Source organism: Bufo bufo, chromosome 6 (genome assembly GCF_905171765.1).
Source record: "Bufo bufo chromosome 6, aBufBuf1.1, whole genome shotgun sequence".
In the NCBI taxonomy this organism is placed as follows: domain Eukaryota; kingdom Metazoa; phylum Chordata; class Amphibia; order Anura; family Bufonidae; genus Bufo; species Bufo bufo.
Genome location: NC_053394.1, coordinates 213,211,524 through 213,231,315, shown reverse-complemented (window position 1 = coordinate 213,231,315; position 19,792 = coordinate 213,211,524). Strand labels below are relative to the sequence as shown.

The 19,792-nt window shown below is 46.5% G+C and overlaps 1 protein-coding gene across 1 annotated transcript in view; it reads left to right on the top strand.

Moving 5' to 3' along the window:
• POLR3A (RNA polymerase III subunit A) overlaps nt 1–19,792 on the top strand; it is a 213,282-nt gene that overhangs the window by 76,743 nt on the left and 116,747 nt on the right. The window contains exon 11 of the mRNA XM_040435415.1: nt 9,295–9,435. Coding sequence (XP_040291349.1) covers nt 9,295–9,435 — 141 coding nt within the window. The remainder of the gene's footprint in view (nt 1–9,294; nt 9,436–19,792) is intronic.

Genomic DNA, 19,792 nt, shown 5'->3' with positions numbered 1-19,792 from the left:
TCCATTCAGACATTTTTTGGGCACAAGTTAGTGGAAATAGATTTTTTTTTTTAGTTTTTTTGTTTTTTCTTACAAAGTCTCATATTCCACTAACTTGTGACAAAAAATTTAATCTCACATGAACTCACCATACCTCTGAGGGGCATATTGAGTACATGAAAGATTGGAATTTTTGTCCCAAGTTAGCGGAAAGGGAGACTTTGTGAGAAAAAACAAAAAAATAAAAATTTCCGCTAACTTGTGCCAAAGAAAAATAATTTCTATGAACTCGCCATGCCCCTCATTGAATACCTTGGGGTGTCTTCTTTCCAAAATGGGGTCACATGTGGGGTATTTATACTGCCCTGGCATTTTAGGGGCCCTAAAGCGTGAGAAGAAGTCTGGGATTCAAATGTCTAAAAATGCCCTCCTAAAAGAAATTTGGGCCCCTTTGCGCATCTAGGCTGCAAAAAAGTGTCACACGTGGTATCGCCGTACTCGGGAGAAGTTGGGGAATGTGTTTTGGGGTGTCATTTTACATATTCCCATCATTTTTTTGGGGGGTTTAAAAAAAAAATGCTTTTATTGTGTTAAATGTAAAAAAAGTATACATATTCGGTATCGCCGTGTCCTTAACAACCTGCTCTATAAAAATATCATGACCTAACCCCTCAGGTGAACACATAAAAAAAGCCTTTTTTTTGTCACCTTACATCACAAAAAGTGCACCCCAAAATTGTACCAATCAAACCGTCATCTCATCCTGCAAAAATGATACCCTACCTAAGAGAATCGCCCCAAAAAATATAAAAAACTATGGCTCTCAGACTGTGGTGACACTAAAACATGAGTTTTTTTTTTTTTTGTTTGTTTCAAAAATATTAGTGTATAAAACTTAAATAAAAAAATTATATATATTGGGTATCGCCGCATCCGTGTACCAACCTTCTCTATAAAAATGAAAAAGGAAAGTTCAGCAGCTCTCACCTGCCCACTTCACTTGTGAGGACGGAAAGCCCGAGTCAGGCCCGGGTAGCATAGATGCGAAAAAGATTCAAGAAATCCAGCTCCACTTCGATAAAGGAATCTTTATTTTGCTCGTGGTAAAATCTCATCCAATAGTTACAAAAAGTCTTGTCTGCGCGTTTCGGGCTACCAGAAACCATTCCAGCCCTTCCTTATGACACAGTAAGACATTAAAAGTGGCACCTTTTAAAAGGGAAACTGCACCTGTTTTCACTAAGGGTTGTGTCACACGAGCGGATGCCGTGCGTGACATCCGCTCCGTGAATGACAGCCAAGACCCGATGCAGACTGCAGAAGCACGGAGCATTAACATGATTGATAATGCTCCGTGCCTCTCTGTGATCTCTTTACTACGAAATCACAGTGACAACTTTATCTCACTGTGATTTCGTAGTAAAGAGATCACAGAGAGGCACGGAGCATTATCAATCATGTTAATGCTCCGTGCTTCTGCTGTCCGCATCGGGTCTTGGCTGTCATTCACGGAGCGGATGTCACGCACGGCATCCGCTCGTGTGAAACAGCCCTGCAGATGCCCTCAAAGGAATGCCACGCCTTTGAACAACTCATGAAAATAAAAAAAGGGGAAAAAAAACATACAATATATAGTAAAAGAAACCATGCAAGAAAACGCATAAGGTATATACTGGCTAGGAAAATAATAGAATATATTAAAAAGGAGAAATTGTGTTCCTGAAAAAGGGAAAGCTACGTGGACTCTGGAGGTTTAAATTATTGTTGCAGTATTAAGTCCAAACGTTTATTCAGACCATCTGGTTGACGCGTATTTAATGCAAAAATCCAGAAGGATGCTCTATTTAATAATTTTCTTCTGTGGTCTCCTCCACGTTTGGGCAAAAAAACTCTCTATGCCCTGTACCACCTTATCCGATGTGTCCCCACCATGGCAAACAGCAAAATGCAGACTAGCTGCAGATACATTGCGATTGCCATGGTGGGGCACATCAGAAATGGGTTTGCGTATTCTAGTTTTGATGGCATTGATGGTACACCCCACATACTGCAGTTTGCATTTTTTGCATGTTATTAAATAAACTGCATGAGTTGTGTTACAGTTAAAGAGGACCTTTCACCAGAGGAAAGCCTCTAAACTAACTATACAGAAGTGTAGAGCGGCGCCCAGGGATCTCCCTTCACTTACTGTTATCCCTGGGCGCCGCTCCGTTCGCCCGGTATAGCCTCCGGTATGTAAGTAGTTAGGCTCCACCCACTTGATCCTGCCGGCGTCTTCTTCTCCTATGCTGTAGCGCTGGCCAATGGCAGTGCTCAGCTCATAGCCAGGCTATGAGCTGAGCGCTGCGATTGGCCAGCGCTACAGCATAGGAGAAGACGACGCCGGCAGGATCAAGTGGGTGGAGCCTAACTACTTACATACCGGAGGCTATACCGGGCGAACGGAGCGGCGCTCGGGGATAACAGTAAGTGCAGCGGGATCCCTGGGCGCCGCTCTACACTTCTGTATAGTTAGTTTAGAGGCTTTCCTCTGGTGAAAGGTCCTCTTTAAGGTACGATTTCATTTGAAATACTCTATCATTTGAAGCTGAAACAAAAGTCTTAGAGATCGACATATGCATGCAACAGATGCACTTATTATGTCCACACCTATAACTCCCTTTGGTCTTAAGCCAGACTGGTTGCGATTTTTTTCTTTTCCTGGTATAGACTAGGGCTGACAGTTTGCGATTGTGGGCGCTCTTCTAGCTGCACATTGGACCCCATCTGCAACTGTCAGTCCATTCCTTGTCATATGCCAGGACAGGAAAATGTTTTTTTATAATACAGCATATTTGTTAAAACTCTGTACTGTATTGTGTAACAAAAAGATTGTTCTTCCTGTCACTATTACTTTTACAGTTTTTGTTGTAGTTTTTATTTCTGCTAGTGACTATACTGCGGGGTTCACCCCCCTTCAGCACATTTTCCTGTCTTGGGTAAACCAGGGATCCTCTTTCAGTAGTTGAAACCTGTCGTATTGCATCCTCAACTTGTTTTGTGCCATAAGCTCTTTTGTATAATCTGTGAGAAATATTTTCAGCCTCAGTCATGAAGCTTTTTTCATCCGTGCAGTTTTTTTCTTGCACGTATTATCTCACCCCTTGGTATGTTGGCTATGACATGTTTAGGGTGACAAGATGTAGCATGTAGTGTTGTATTCCCTGCCATGGGTTTTCTATAAGTGCATGTAAGGACTTGATTGGTGGAGGGATCCCCCCTCAGGCGCAAATCCAAAAAAGAAACCTCCCGTATATCATGGTGGACACTAAAAGATGGGTTGATTCCATACTCCAACCGCTTATACCTCTTATACCTGGTTTTCTTAAAGACACAGCGTCCGTTTTACAAATAGTTGAGAAAATTGAATGGTCCTCAAATTATATATGGATCACAGCGGACGTTGTCTTTATACACCAATATTCCATTTGAACTGGCTATACGATCCCTAGCCTGGTTCTTGAGGACATGTGGGAATATTACTGCAGGCTTGCAGGAATATGTACTTTTGGTGGTGGACTTCCTCCTCAGGCGCAACTTTTTTATGTTCAACAACAAGTTTTATCTTCAGATATCGGGGGTGTCGATGGGGGCCAAGTTCTCTCCCTCCATAGCCAATATTTTTATGGCATGGTGGGAGAGGAGCTTTCTCCTCATCGACACCCACCCTTTCTGGCATCACATCAGGTGGTATGGCCGTTACATTGATGACCTGATCCTAATCTGGACGGGTGATGTGGCGGCCATACCATCCTTCTGTGATTATATCAACTCCTGTGTGGACACCATTTCTTTTAGTGTCCACCATGATATACGGGAGGTTTCTTTTTTGGATTTGCGCCTGAGGGGGGATCCCTCCACCAATCAAGTCCTCACATGCACTTATAGAAAACCCATGGCAGGGAATACCACACTACATGCTACATCTTTTCACCCTAAACATGTCATAGCCAATATACCAAGGGGTGAGATAATATGTGCAAGAAGAAACTGCACGGATGAAAAAAGCTTCATGACTGAGGCTGAAAATATTTCTCACAGATTATACAAAAGAGCTTATGGCACAAAACAAGTTGAGGATGCAATATGACAGGTTTTAACTATTGAAAGAGGATCCCTGGTTTACCCAAGACAGGAAAATGTGCTGAAGGGGGATGAACCCCGCAGTATAGTCACTAGCAGAAATAAAAACTACAACAAAAACTGTAAAAGTAATAGTGACAGGAAGAACAATCTTTTTGTTACACAATACAGTACAGAGTTTAAACAAATATGCTGTATTATAAAAAAACATTTTCCTGTCCTGGCATATGACAAGGAATGGACTGACAGTTGCAGATGGGGTCCAATGTGCAGCTAGAAGAGCGCCCACAATCGCAAACTGTCAGCCCTAGTCTATACCAGGAAAAGAAAAAATCGCAACCAATCTGGCTTAAGACCAAAGGGAGTTATAGGTGTGGACATAAGTGCATCTGTTGCATGCATATGTCGATCAATAAGACTTTTGTTTCAGCTTCAAATGATAGAGTATTTCAAATGAAATCGTACCTTAACTGTAACACAACTCATGCAGTTTATTTAATTACATGCAAAAAATGCAAACTGCAGTATGTGGGGTGTACCATCAATGCCATCAAAACTAGAATACGCAAACACATTTCTGATGTGCCCCACCATGGCAATCGCAATGTATCTGCAGCTAGTCTGCATTTTGCTGTTTGCCATGGTGGGGACACATCGGATATGGTGGTACAGGGCATAGAGTTTTTTTTGCCCAAACGTGGAGGAGACCACAGAAGAAAATTATTAAATAAAGAATCCTTCTGGATTTTTGCATTAAATACGCGTCAACCAGATGGTCTGAATAAACGTTTGGACTTAAACTGAACCAGTCACCGGGATTTTGTGTATAGTGCTGAGGACATGGGTTGCTAGATGGCCGCTAGCACATCCGCAATACCCAGTCCCCATAGCTCTGTGTGCCTTTATTGTGTATAAAACCCGATTTGATACATATGCAAATTAGGGCTCTTTCACACTTGTGTTGTCCGGATCCGGCGTGTACTCCATTTGCCGGAATTACACGCCGGATCCGGAAAAACGCAAGTGAACTGAAAGCATTTGAAGACGGATCCGTCTTCAAAATGCGTTCACTGTTACTATGGCACCCAGGACGCTATTAAAGTCCTGGTTGCCATAGTAGTAGTGGGGAGCGGGGGAGCAGTATACTAGCAGTCCGTGCGGCTCCCGGGGCGCTCCAGAATGACGTCAGAGCGCCCCATGTGCATGGATGACGTGTCCATGCGATCACATGATCCATGAGCGTGGGGCGCCCTGACGTCACTCTGGAGCACCCGGGGAGCCGCACGGACGGTATACTGCTCCCCCGCTCCCCACTACACTTTACCATGGCTGCCAGGACTTTAGCGTCTTGGCAGTCATGGTAACCATTCAGCAAAAGCTAAACGTCGGATCCGGCAATGCGCCGAAACGACGTTTAGCTTAAGGCCGGATCCGGATTAATGCCTTTCAATGGGCATTAATTCCGGATCCGGCCTTGCGGCAAGTGTTCCGGATTTTTGGCCGGAGCAAAAAGCGCAGCATGCTGCGGTATTTTCTCCGTCCAAAAAACATTCCGTTCCGGAACTGAAGGCATCCTGATGCATCCTGAACGGATTTCTCTCCATTCAGAATGCATGGGGATAATCCTGATCAGGATTCTTCTGGCATAGAGCCCCGACGACGGAACTCTATGCCGGAAGAAAAGAACGCAAGTGTGAAAGAGCCCTTAACCTGAGATGAGTCCTATACGTGACTCATCTCAGGGACATCTTTAATCCTGCAACAATAATTTAAACCTCCAGAGTCCACGTAGCTTTCCCTTTTTCAGGAACACAATTTCTCCTTTTTAATATATTCTATTATTTTCCTAGCCAGTATATACCTTATGCGTTTTCTTGCATGGTTTCTTTTACTATGTATTGTATGTTTGGTTTTTTTTTCATTTGTTTTTTTTTCATGAGAAGAGTTGTTCAAAGGCGTGGCATTCCTTTGAGGGCATCTGCAGTCATGTGAACATAATTAGTGAAAACAGGTGCAGTTTCCCTTTTAAAATGTGCCACTTTTAATGTCTTGCTGTGTCATGAGGAAGGGCTGGAATTGTTTATGGTAGCCCGAAACGCGTAGACAAGACTTTTTGTAACTTGGAGGAGATTTTACCGCAAGCAAAATAAAGATTCCTTTATCGAAGTGGAGCTGGATTTCTTGAATCTTTCTCTATAAAAATATCACATGATTTAACCCCTCAGGTGAACACCGTAAAAAAAGAAAATATAAAAACTTTGTCAAAGCCATTTTGTCACCTTACATCACAAAGTGTAATAGCAAGCGATCAAAACGTCATATGCACCCCAAAATTGTAACAATCAAACCGTCATCTCATACTGAAAAAAATGAGCCCCTACATAAGACAGTTGCCCAAAGAATAAAAAAAACTATGGCTTTCAGAATATGGAGACACAAAAATAATTATTTTCAAAAATTCTTTATGTAAAAGTGAAACAACCAAAAAAAGTTGTCATATTTGGTATTGTCGCGTCCGGAACAACCTGATCTATAAAAATAGCTCATGATCTAACCTGTCAGATGAACGTTGTAAATAACAAAACATAAAAACAGTGCCAAAACAGTGATTTTTTTTTTTTTTTTTTGTTACCTTGCCTCATAAAAAGTGGAATATAGAGCAACCAAAAATCATCTGTACCCTAAAATAGTACCAATAAAATGTCCACCTTATCCCGTAGTTTCCAAAATGGAGTCACTTTTTTTGTAGTTTCTACTCTAGGGGTGCATCAGGGGGTCATCAAATGTGACGTGCCAAGTTTAAAATTATGAAATCTGCCCTTCACCATATGGCGTTGCTTTCCTTCTGCGCCCTGGCGTGTGCCCGTACAGCAGTTTACGACCACATATGGGGTGTTTCTGTAAACTACAGAATCAGGGCAATAAGTATTGAGTTTTGTTTTGGCTGTTAAAGGGCTTCTGCACTTTGTTTAAAGTGATGATCTATCCTCTGGATAGATCATCAGCTTCTGATCGGCGGGGGTCTGACACCCGGGGCCCCCGCCGATCATCTGTTTGAGAAGGCAGCAGCGCCGGAGCCTTTTCGCTGTTTACCGCTGGCCCAGTGACGTCACGACTAGTATCAACTGGCCTGGGCAGGGCTAAGCTCCATTCAGGTGAACGGAGCTTAGCCCCCTGATTGACAGGGCTAGATTTCTGCATGCTGAGGGCAGAGCGGTGTCATAGCATGTACATAAAAATAAAGGGAACAACACAATGTAGCTCGAAGTCGATCACACTTCTGTGAAATCAACCTGTCCAGTTATGAAGCAACACTGATTGTGAATTTCTCTTGCTGTTTTGCAGATTGAACAGACAACAGGTAGAAATGATAGGCAATTAGCAAGACAACCCGTATAAAGGAGTGGTTCTGCAGGTGGTGACCACAGAAAATTTCTCTGTTCTCATCCTTTTTTGGCTGTTTTGGTCACTTTTGCATTTTTTTTTTTTCAGACTCCATGAGGGTGGTAGGAGAGCCCAATGTCTATTTTTAACCTTCTTGAAATTGTGATTTTGGATTTTAACATACTTATAATGATAAAGATTGTATACTTTGAGAAGTTGTGGAGAGGTTCTATTTGGTGTAGTCAGTTATTTGGAGGACTTTTTCTTTTCTGTGGGTGGCCAGCAGTTCATTAAGCATCTGAGACTCCCAGGATGTACTGCAATTAGCTCATGTTCTTCCATGCATAAAAAAATTGTTGCTCAGATGTAGTCCCAGAAATACATATGATATATCATGCCCCCACAATTTCCTTCTCTACTGTCTAGAGAGAGAAAGCTGTATATTTCTGAGTTTAGAATTTAGGGATGAATGAATGGTGTCTGGACCACGTCAACTGCTTCTATGAGATCAGTGCATCAGCACAAAGGGAGCTGGAAAGCTGCTGAACATGTTAGTCCACCTCTGAATGCAGGAGGTGAAGGAGGACCGGAAGGATAAACAGGAGGAGCTACCCAAGAGGAAGATGTAATGTGCATAAAAAAAAAAAATAGCTGTATTTTTATTACATGTGTATTGCAATAATACTTACTTTGCAATGCCCTATTCATTGCATAGTAATACTTTTGGTGGCAGAACCCTTTTAAAGGGAACCTGCCACCGGGATTTTGTGTATAGAGCTGAGGACATGGGTTGCTAGATCGCCGCTAGCACATCCGCAATATCCAGTCCCCATAGCTCTGTGTGCTTTTATTGTGTAAAAAAAACTATTTAATACATATCAAATTAACCTGAGATGAGTCCTGTACGTGACTCCTCTCAGGGACAGGACTCATCTCAGGTTAATTTGCATATGTATCAAATCTGTTCTTTTACACAATAAAAGCACACAGAGCTATGGGGACTGGGTATTGCAGATGTGCTAGTCGCCATCTAGCAACCCATGTCCTCAGCTCTATACACAAAATCTCGGTGACAGGTTCCTTATAAAGGGCTTCTGTCACCCCACTAAACTTTTTTTTTTTTTGGGTACTTATAATCCCTATACTGCGATTTATCCATACATAATGTAATTAATCATTTTGGTTCAGTAGATACTGCGCTCGTTCTCTGCTGGCCCTGTCTGCATTCAAAATCTGGCGCCGGCGCCGTACCTGTCTTGAGTCGGCGCAGGCGCACTGAGGGGAGGACGCTCGCTCGGCCGCTCCTTCCTCAGTGCGCCTGTGCCGGGTGTAGATGTGACGTCACCAGCGCAGGCGCATTGAGGATGGAGCGGCCGAGCGAGCGTCCTCCCCTCAGTGCGCCTGCGCCGACTCAAGACAGGTACAGCGCTAGATTTTGAATGCAGACAGGGCCAGCAGAGAACGAGCGCGTCTGCTGGTCCTGTCAATCAACATGAGGCGGGGGCGTCTTTATGAGAGGAGGATGCGGCTGCTACCAGCAAGTAGCCGCCCTACTTGCTGGTAGACAGGTAATTTGCATATTATAAAAGTAAGTTTTTTGCAGTATCTACTGAACCAAAATGATTAATTACATTATGTATGGATAAATCGCAGTATAGGGATTATAAGTACCCCAAAAAAAGAGTTTAGTGGGGTGACAGAAGCCCTTTAAGTATATTTCTTATTCCACAAAAAATTTTGCACTATTTTACACGTTTGGTTCTAAAAAGATTGTGCACTTGGTAACATTGAGATATGTTTCTTGTGTAGGCTAAGGTTAAACCGCATAGAACTTTTCGCTTCAATGAATGTGTCTGCACACCATACAATGCTGATTTTGATGGGGATGAAATGAACCTTCATCTCCCCCAGACAGAGGAGGCCAAGGCTGAAGCCTATGTGTTGATGGGGGTAAGTGCTTCCAACCAGATCCAAGTGCAGTCTGAAAACTCCTGTATTTTATTATAATGCTATAGCATTTTCTTTTCTTGCAAGGTGATAAAGGGAATTTATGCTTTTTGGAAATTGAAGATTTATGTCTTATCTCCATATTCCATCCATTTTATTCTGTTCCTAGACTGTTGTCTTTGTTTCCTATATAACCTGCTTATTATGTGTAATATATACACACCCTCTAGTCCTTTATACACCACAGGAGTAACCTAAAACCCTCTCAGATACTTGTATATAAAAATAGTTTACTGATAACATCAAGATGACAAAGCAATGGACATTAAATAAAGATACAGACACTACAAATAACACAATACATAGAGGAAACCACCACACACAGCCGCCTCTGTTCCTGCCCTCCCTGGATACTAAGTAAATGTGGCTAATAATGTGTATGTATATACAATATATCCATATTCCTCCAATATACCGTCTACTGGATCTACTCTTCTACCCAACTCACATCCAGTACCTGACCATTAGTACATATAGAGACTGGTGTATAAATAGCATATATAAACTACACCTCTGTAAAAATGTATAATGGAATACAATTGCAGACTTCAAATATCTATATGTACACAAAGACTACTGGGATATTCTATACATACACACGTAAGCACACATATAACTTGGCTTTCTCTTGAAGTGCTGTTCATCCAGGAGTTGCAGGAAGAGGGAGAGTCCTCATGTTCTCATAGCATATATTATCCTGTGTCTCAGCCTCCACCATGGACTTAACCCTATGACCACCCAAATATCTTCCCAATCTATTGCCCAAGAGAATGTTGTCCAACTGCTTTTACAATGTGCCCTTCCTGCCTTTGATATGCTGACAAGGGACACAATGACCAAATGGCTTATGGCCATACTGGTATCACTCAATGGGTGAATACCATTGGATATCAGTATACACTATATCCAATTATTAGGCATATTTGTGTGGTCATCAGGCTGAGGTTCTGGTTGAGAGCCAGTAACATAGTAACAGCCTGTAACATAAGATGTACATGGTTTCATTTTCTAATTGAGTGCCTGTACATGGTGCAACACACCCACGGGATCTACATACAGATTATCATTCATTTCTGGGCTGCACATTTACATTCCATTTGAAACCAAGGCATGCACATTTGCAACCCTGGCAATTAGCATTAATACACATGTGGATCTGATCCTGGCCACACCAATTATGGGCTCCCGTTGTTGCACAATTTGTTAAAGAAAGCCTGTCACCAGGTGCTGGTCCTTTTTTAAATTTACTAATAGCCCCATAAATATTCCTCTAAATATAAGCAATAAAAAGCCTTTTTACTGAGTGCAAATAGGCGTCTCCCCTCTAAAGCTGGTGTGTGCATGGTCTGTCTTCTCATGTACCGCCTATGTTATTCCTCCTTACACCCTAAGGGAATAGACTAAATATCGCTGGTGTAAATAAAGGAGCTATTTGACTAGTTATGCTATAGTTCAAATTATAGCATTATAAACTATAGTATAAATATTCAAATGTAGCTTTGCTCCCTTATTTACACCCATGCAGAAATTCTTAAGAATGTCAGACCACTATCCGGCGCTGCAGGCATAGAAATCAGTCCTTGAGGTGAGTAAGATTCTTTTTATTATAGTCAACGCGTTTCAAGGGCAAAAGGCCCCCTTCGTCAGGACAATATACAGAATCTTTATTTACACCCATGGGATCTTGCATCAGTTATTGAGGATTCATGTGTTAAAGTCTCTGCCGCTGTGGTGTATGGGGGAATAATATAGACATTGCGTTAGATGTCAAACCATGTACGGCCATATATTGTGTGAATAAAAGTGATTGATCAGGCTGCCATCAGTTTCTAACATTTCTATGTGTGATCCTGGCCAGGGGGGTTAAAGGTCTCGGGTGTCTTGAGCTTACCCTGTAGACTACACTCCTGTGAAGTGAGTGTACAGCGATTTAAGTTTTCCTTGGTTTTATCATATTTTCACCCCATCTTGTACTAATACCTATTGTAGATCCACCTATCTAACGGTATATACTAACAGTATTTCTCGTCCATATTCATTGGGGGCCACAGGAACCGTGGGTATAGCCATGTCCTCTAGGAGGCGTTGACACTAGATAAAGCTGTTAGCTCCTCCCCTGGCAGCTATACCCCCTCCAGCCTGGAGAGAGAGCTTCAGTTTTTTCTAGTGTCAATAGGAGGCAAGACCTTTTTTATTTTCTTTCTTTTCAGGTGGGAAACAGTGGTCGCCTCGCCTCCCTGTTCTCCCGGGGGAGCACCCCAGCGTTGGTCTGCCACGCTGTCCTCCTCCCCCACAAGAAGACAAGGTGGACCAGGGCAGCCTCGCTCCCCTGCATCCCGCCAGCAGAAGGGTCATCTAGGTCCGCCAAAGAGAAGACCCTCCCGCCATGCCAGACTCCTGCCACTCCGGTGCCAGCTGCTGAGGAGGTGACCTTGCGGGTCCACTTAGGGAGGGAGAAGAGGATGAAGATGAGGTGAGTACACGGGTTTACCCTCTTCCCACCCCCCCCCCCCCCCCTTTGGCAGCAATTGTTTGAAGGGGGCTATAGGGTTAATACGCCCAGGCTCCGCTTATTGTAGCACTGGACCCCTGAAGTCAGGCCCCCTCACTCCCCCTCTGTGCCGATGGTGAACTCGGGCACATAGGGGGTTAATGACCATGTCCTCCGGTACATTGGGCGGCCGAGCTGGCAGGGAGGGGAGCAGATGAGACTTCCTGCTCCCTGACATCTAACGGGGGGAGGGAGCCTTAATCCACCCTTTTCAGTAGTGGGCGCCAAGTGCGCCACTCCAAAAGGGTTAATGCCTCACTGACCGATCTCGTGGACAACTGAGCCCTTGCGGGAGACTCGCGCCGCGAGGCACTTACTTTACATGCGGGACTCCGGCTGACACGAGTTCCTGGCCCACAGGAAGGACACCCCGGTCTTCCAGGCGCCACAAAATTTAGGCTCCGGCTTCAAATGGGGCCTACAGGTCCTTCTTTCCCTCCCCTGTTGTCATCCCGGCCCGCGGGGTGGGCACCCCCAGCCAGGATGTGCATTTCGTGCACCGCTCCGGGTCCCTCTACCCTCCGGCTGACTGACAGTACAAGAGGGGGAGGGTCTGAACTTTAGGCTCCGGCTTCGCAGCCTACTAGGCCGCAACTCATCCCCAAGTATGAGAGGGGGAGGGAGGCGGGCTGGCGCGAATTCTTCCCGCCTAGCTGTCCCCCGCCCCCAAAAGGCCGTTGCGCACCACCCCTGGGCTTTGTCATTTTTTAACCCTTCCTGGCCAGCCACTTCTGTTAGGCTGGCAGCTTATTATCAGGGGTTACATGGGCAGTGCAAAATTGCTTTAATATTGCAGAGTTAACCCCTTCCTGCCTCTTATCCACTTGAGGCTAGGAATCCCAGTTTAAAAAAAAAAGAAATAAAAACAAACATTTACATCCAAACAGGCCCAACTCCCCTCAGCCACAATCCACTCTGACTGTACGGTACCAAACTGGGCCCGTTCCCTATTCCGGACACGTGAGGACCTCTCATAGTTTCCCAATCCGCCCTCTGCGGCTGTTTTGATGATAACTCCCCACCTGCGCAATACAGTGAAGGAACTCTGAAGGATTCCAACTCTGCCCACTGGGGCCGTTTTAGTTGATAATCCTCCACCTGTGCAATCCAATGGAGGACCTCTGACAGTTCCCAACCCACCCACTGGGGTAGGTTGGTGGATTATTTTCCACCGGTGCAATGCAGTGGAGCACCTCTGGAACTTTACAATCCACCCTCCGAGGTCGTTTGATAATTCTCCACCTGCGCATTCCAATGGAGTACCTCTGGAACTTCACAATTAACCCTCCTGGGTCGTTTGGTTGATAATGCACTGCCTGCGCAATCCAGTGGAGGACCTCTGACTTTCCTAATCCACCCTCTGGGTAGTTTGGTTGATAATACTCCACCTGCGCAATTCAATAAAGGACCTCTGACTTCCCAATCCACCCTCCCGGGTCGTTTGGTTGATAATGCATCGCCTGCGCAATCCAGTGGATGGACCTCTACAATTCCCATTCCACCCTCTGGGTAGTTTGGTTGATAAGCCCCCACCTGCGCAGTTCACAACTGCCAGGGGCGAAGTTCTGAGGGGTAGACTTGCGTGCAAGCGGACCACAGTAGGACATTCTTTCTCTGCGGATATCTCCACACCCCCACCCTTGGTCACGCTCGGACATTCCTTCCCTCCCCAGTCCAAGTGGGGGGGGTTTATCACTAATTCAGACTCTGACGTGCACCCGAAGCGGTCTCTGCGTCTACTGTGGCCAGCAGTACTTGTTGTATGCATTACCCCCTTCCATATGTGGAGTAATTGCACTTCTTTGGGATACAGTACTCGCTTGTATATTGTCCCCTTCAATAGGTGGACTAAGTACAATAACACTGGTTTCAGTGCCGGACGTATATTTTCCCCCTTCTGTAGATGGTGGAATTGCATCTTCACTGGGTTCAGTACCTGCCGTATGCATTAGCCCCTTCCATAGGTGGCGCGATGACATTATCACTAGTTGCAACGTGTGCTGTATGCATTATCCCCTTACTTAGGTGCAATAATTGCACTCCCACGGGGTACAGGACTCACCATATGCGCTAGTTCCCTCCGTAGGCATTGACACCCCCCCCCCCTTCACAGGTGGAGTATTTTCCCTACCACTGGCTTAAGTACTTGCCGTATGCATTCCACCTTCCATTGGTAGGGTAATTGCACTACCATTGGATTCCGTCCCGATTGTCGCGGTATCCCTTTCCATAGGTGGAGTGTTGCACATTACCGTGCTTCCTGTTGCATTACCCCCCTTCCACTAGTGATCCACTAGCGGGGGAATAATAAGCATCTTGGGATGCCGCAATTCAACTGAACCATGGCTTCTACGGGATAGTCTCAGGCCTCCCCCTCAGTTTTGCGCTGACAGGGCAAGTGCTGGCTACTACTGTGGGAGTGGTAATTGCGTTACCACTACATACTGGGGTGCTTACTGCACAGCTCCTTCGTCAGGTTGCGGATTCTTCTAGTACGGATTTTGTTGGCCTCTGCTGGTGGCCCCCTCCTTTGCTGCGGTATGGTGCTAGCAATACAGTGTGACTCCCCTTGCCTGGCTTCCTAGATGCCTTATCTTATTTCGCAAGTGGGGCATGGCAATAGTCGGTACCCATGGGTGCCTGGTACTCCATCTAGTGCAGGCATCCTCAAACTGCGGCCCTCCAGCTGTTGCAAAACTACAACTCCCAGCATGCCTGAACAGCCTACAGGTATCAGCCTACAGCAGGGCATTGTGGGAGTTGTAGTTTTACAACAGCTGGAGGGCCGCAGTTTGAGGATGCCTGATCTAGTGGTATATGGGTACCGCCAGTGGATACGGTGGCTATTCCTCATTGTATCCTTCTTTTTGGTGCTGGTTTTGGGCATGATTATACCTTCCTCTGTCTTCAGGGGGTTACCTAGCAAAACTTGTGTCCTAGAGACCTTCCATCTCCATGGGCCTCCACTGTTCGTCGGTCATGATATTGTCCGCATCAATAGGTAGAGCGTACACCATTGCACTAATATGGTGAGTGTGTTCCACTGAGTCGAGTGTTTTCACTGACTCTGTATTCTCTATCCACCACTCCTCCTTATCTGGGAAAGTGCTTAGCTGTTTAGCTACTCCAACCAGTTCTCCTCCACAGGGGCAGATTTTATGCTAAGGCTAGAGTTCGTGGTAGCTGCAGTGGGGCATCTACCTCAGGTAGGGGTCCTACCCTGGCGTTAGCTTGGCAGTTTCTCCTGTTCAGTACCCTTCCAGGTAGAGTTTTTAAGGCTCATAGCCACCCCGCAAGCCTTAGTAGCTCCTATGTTACTGCCTTCCCTCATCTGCATTGCACGGGGTATTTGTTGTGGCCTTCCATTCCAGACATGTTCCGGTCCCGACTGGTGGGCTGTGGTGCCCACCACATCCCTCCTTCTACAGGAAATTCTTCCCATTGGTCCTGGGTGTGCTAACTGTCTACACGAAGCTTCCCACCCTTCTATCCCGAGCAAGAGATCCGGAAGCATGCCGCGTGGACGTCCTGATCTCCCCTTGGCAGGAGTTCTCCCTCCTCTACTTGCTTCCCCCTCCTACCCAGGGTTCTACGGAAGATCACGATTGAGGGCATTCCGACAATCCTAGTCACTCCGGATTGGCCCCGCCGCGTGTGATACGCCGACCTCGTTCTCCTTCTAGGAGACGTCCTTTGGTCGCTGCCACTCAGACTACCTTCTTTGTTTGATTGCGTGGCTGTTGCAACCGCCATTCTGACGCCAAGAGGTTTTTCAGCGGATGTCATCCGCACTATGATTCAGGCCAGGAAGCCTGCATCGTCCAGGATCTATTACAGGACCTGGAGGTCCTCCTGGGTTTCTGGGAAAACCGGGCCATTCCCCCACTTCGTTTTTTTTCTCTCCCCACGGTCCTGTCCTTCCTTCAATCAGGGTTGAACCTTGGTCTGGCCCTTAGTTCTTTGAAGGCGCTTTCTATCTTTTTCCAGCATCCTCTGGCCCCCTTGGGCCTGTAAGAACCTTTCTTCAGGGAGTGGCACACAGTTCCTCCGTACCAGCCTCCTTTAACTCCTTAGGATCTGAATTTAGTCCTCTCAGCGCTCCAGGCTTCCCCCTTTGAGCCCTTGCGGGAGATTTCGCTCAGACTCCTGTCCTCGAAGGTAGTTTTCCTGGTAGCCATCACATCCATTAGACGGGTGTCCGAGTTGGCGGCGCTCTTGCAGAGAACCCTTCCTGGTTATTCATAGGGACAAAGTGGTCCTCTGGCCTGTCCCTTTTCTTCTGAAGGTGGTCTCTGACTTCTATATTAATGAGGAGATTGTCCTTCCCTCACGGTGTCAATCTGCTTCACACCCTAAGGAAAAGGAGTTACACCATTTGGACGTTGTCAGAGCTCTAAAGATCTATTTAGCAGCCTCAGGTCCCTTCCGCCGTACGGACTCCCTTTTTGTCATTCCGAAGGGCTTTGGCTGCACAGTTGTGTAAGGCAGCTACTTGGTCCTCCTTACACACGTTCAAAATTTTACCAGGTGCATACTTATGCATCGGTGGACGCTGCCTTGGGCTGGATGGTCTTGTAGGCAGCAGTTTCTTGGATGCCTGCAGGGACGCTTGCTTCCATGGGTCTGTTGTTTTTCCCTCCGTGTGGACTGCTTTTGGACGTCCCACGGTTCCTGTGTTCCCCAATGAATATTGTCGAGAAAAGGAGATATATATATATTTTTTAACTTGCCAGTAAAATCTTTCTCGCTCTTCATTGGGGGACACAGCACCTACCTAGTATTGTTGTTCGACCACAGTTGTGGCAGTTGCTGGTTTAAACCCTGTTGGGTCTTTCTGGCATGGTTGGTGTTCCATGTTTTTTCTTTGGTTGGCTTGCTTCTCCTACTGCTTGTGCACAAACTAAAGCTCGCTCTCCAGGCTGGAGGGGGTATAGCTGCCAGGGGAGAAGCTAACAGCTTTATCTAGTGTCTACGCCTCCTAGAGGACATAGCTATACCTACTGTTCCTGTTTCCCCCAATGAAGAGCGAGAAAGAGATTTTACTGCTAAGTTATACAAAAATCTCCTTATACCATCTGTCACTGTTTCAACAATTTCCATTTATTAGGGAGTGGCGCGTTATTGTGTTTCCTTTTCTTTTCTTTTTTTTTCTTCTTGATGGCACACGGGTGGGATTTTTACCAGATTCCACCTGTGCCCACCTTCCCTCTTTTTATCTATACTAATTGGGTGTGGGCTTTGTCTCTCTTCTCCTTTTTATTGACTCCTGGCGCCTTCTAGCTTGAGGTACTTTTTTCTAATCTGGGTTGATCACCCGTGATTAGTACCTTGTACCATAACCCTCTATTTTTATTTTTTTCTCATCTCATCAAACCATGTACGAGTTAGCTTTAGAGTTAAGTTGTCTATTTGCATGGTAGATAAACTTGGGAAAAGGCTTTTTTTTTATTTAATTTTTTACTATTTAGATTTAGATGATCATTTGTGGCACTTAACTGTTTATAGATTAAAAACTAGAACCATCACCTGGTAATAGGGTCTGTTTGTTAAATTAAGACGTTGCAGATTTTTGCGCCTTGACTGTTTACTGTACTATACATGTGGATTTTCAACACCCTATTTCTTGTACTTTCTTCCATTGGGGGACACAGACCATGGGTATAGCTTAGAGGTATTAGTAGGAGGGACACTATGCAAATACAAAAGAGCTCCTCCTCCTCGGGCTATACCCTCCGACTCCACCAGGAGGAACTCAGTCTTTGCTTAGTGTCTGGTGAAGGAGGTTGACACTTTTTCATTCGTCTCCCTTTTGTTATTTTTCTTCCAGCTGGGGACGCAGGTCGGCATTGCGCCTTCCTGGTCCCCCGTGGAGTGCCCGCCGCCGTTTGTTGGACGTTGCCAGGCTGCCTCCATTATCCCCCTAAGAAGGCAAGTGGATCTGGGCTCGACCTGTCAGCTCCGGCATCCCACCAGCTCCTGGGTCACCTGCTGCCACCCTCCTCCAGAGCACTGCACTCCTGGGCAAGGAGTCAGATGTCTGAAGAGGTGCATCCCTGCTGGTCCTGGAGTCGAGGGAGAAGATCTGCAGGAGCAGATAAGTATGAAGCTGCACCTCTGTGTGTCCCCTCCTCCGTCCCTCCCTACCTCTATGCTCTGAGACCTATGGGCCTCCTGGGTGAATGGGGATCTAAGTGGCATTGTTCTGTCTGGGGCGCAAGGGTCATGGAGGTACTTAACTGGGCAGGCGTCTCTGGACGTCCCTGCTCCTTCTCTGGCGGCATATCATGTCTCTGAGCGGCGCCACTTTATCTCACAAGCGGAGCACTTCCCCCTCCGATCTCCGCTTCTCTGGGCTTGCCATCTACCTTGCTGGGGACGCCTTACTTTATTTTTTTCCACGCTGAGCGGCGCCGGGGGCCATTTTACTTCCCTTCTTTAAACAGAGAGCTCTTTTCTCACTCCTATGATGCGATTGGGGGGCAGAGCCTAATCGCGGCCGGGGGGCGGAGCCTAATCGGAACTCCGGCTCCTTCCTGCTGCTGCTAAGAAGCTTCTCACACTGAACGGCTGCTCCCCCGCTCCTCTCTGAATTGGTGCTCTTGCAGGAGCGGTAGGATTTTTTTCTCTCTGTACTGATTCCAGTCACTTTTATGAAGAGACCATCATGCCTAAGACTAAGTCCGGTAAGACCTCTTCTCAGACCCCAATGGGGTCCTGTTGGAGTGTCTGCTCCCACTTTCGGTCACTGGTGCCTGTGCCTCCTGCCCTGCCTCTGGACAGAATCACCTTTCTCCCCCTTCTCTGGCAAAATCCATATTCACACTGGGAGGCACGTACCTGCGACCTGCCTTTGCCTCGGCATGGGTGGCCAGAGCTCTCTCAATGTGGCTGCAGTGCCATCACAGGACCTGGCGGACCAAGGTGCGTCGGCGGACACGCTGGATTTGGTTCTCCAGATGTCTCAGGCCTCCAAATTCCTCTGTGAGGCTTCCATGGACATCGGTCCCCTTTTTGCCCGCATTTCGGCCCTCTCGGTCATTCTACGCAGGGAGGTCTGGTTGAAGGTATGGGATGCTGACTCTTCCTCCAAGCGTTCCCTTGCATACCTCCCCTTTGAGGGTTCCAGACTTTTTGGGGCTCAACGGAATGAGTTCATCTCTGCCGCTACTGGGGGCAAGAGCACTCCCCTTCCCCAGGCTAGGGCTAAGCGCCCCTTTCAGGCAAGGACTTCTGGTTCTCAGTACCAGTCCTTTTGCCGCTTCTCTGCGAACAAGTCGTCGCCTACTTCCTCTGCAGGAGGGTCACAGGACTCCCGCAAGCAGCCCTCTTACAAACCCCAGCCTACCTGGCGCTCGAGGACAGTCGACCCGCCCTGCTGCTCCCAAGCAATCTTCTGCATGAAGGGGCGCCCCCACCCCTCGTGGTGGGGGGCCGCCTGCTTTCTTATCAGCAGGTTTGGACTCGTGTTCAGGACGCATGGGCTCTAGAGATTGTAACGTCTGGTTACAAGATAGAGTTTGCGTCCAGACCACCGGAACGTTTTTTCTCCTCTCGCGTTCCGGGGGATCCGATCAGAGCCTCAGACCTCTTACGGGCAGTTTCTTCCCTTCTGGACCGGGGGGTTATTACCCCCGTTCCTCCAGAGGAACAGGGCACAGGTTTTTATTCAAACCTGTTCGTAGTCCCAACGAAAGAGGGGTCGGTGCGTCCGATCCTGGACCTAAAACTGCTCAACAAATCTCTACGGGT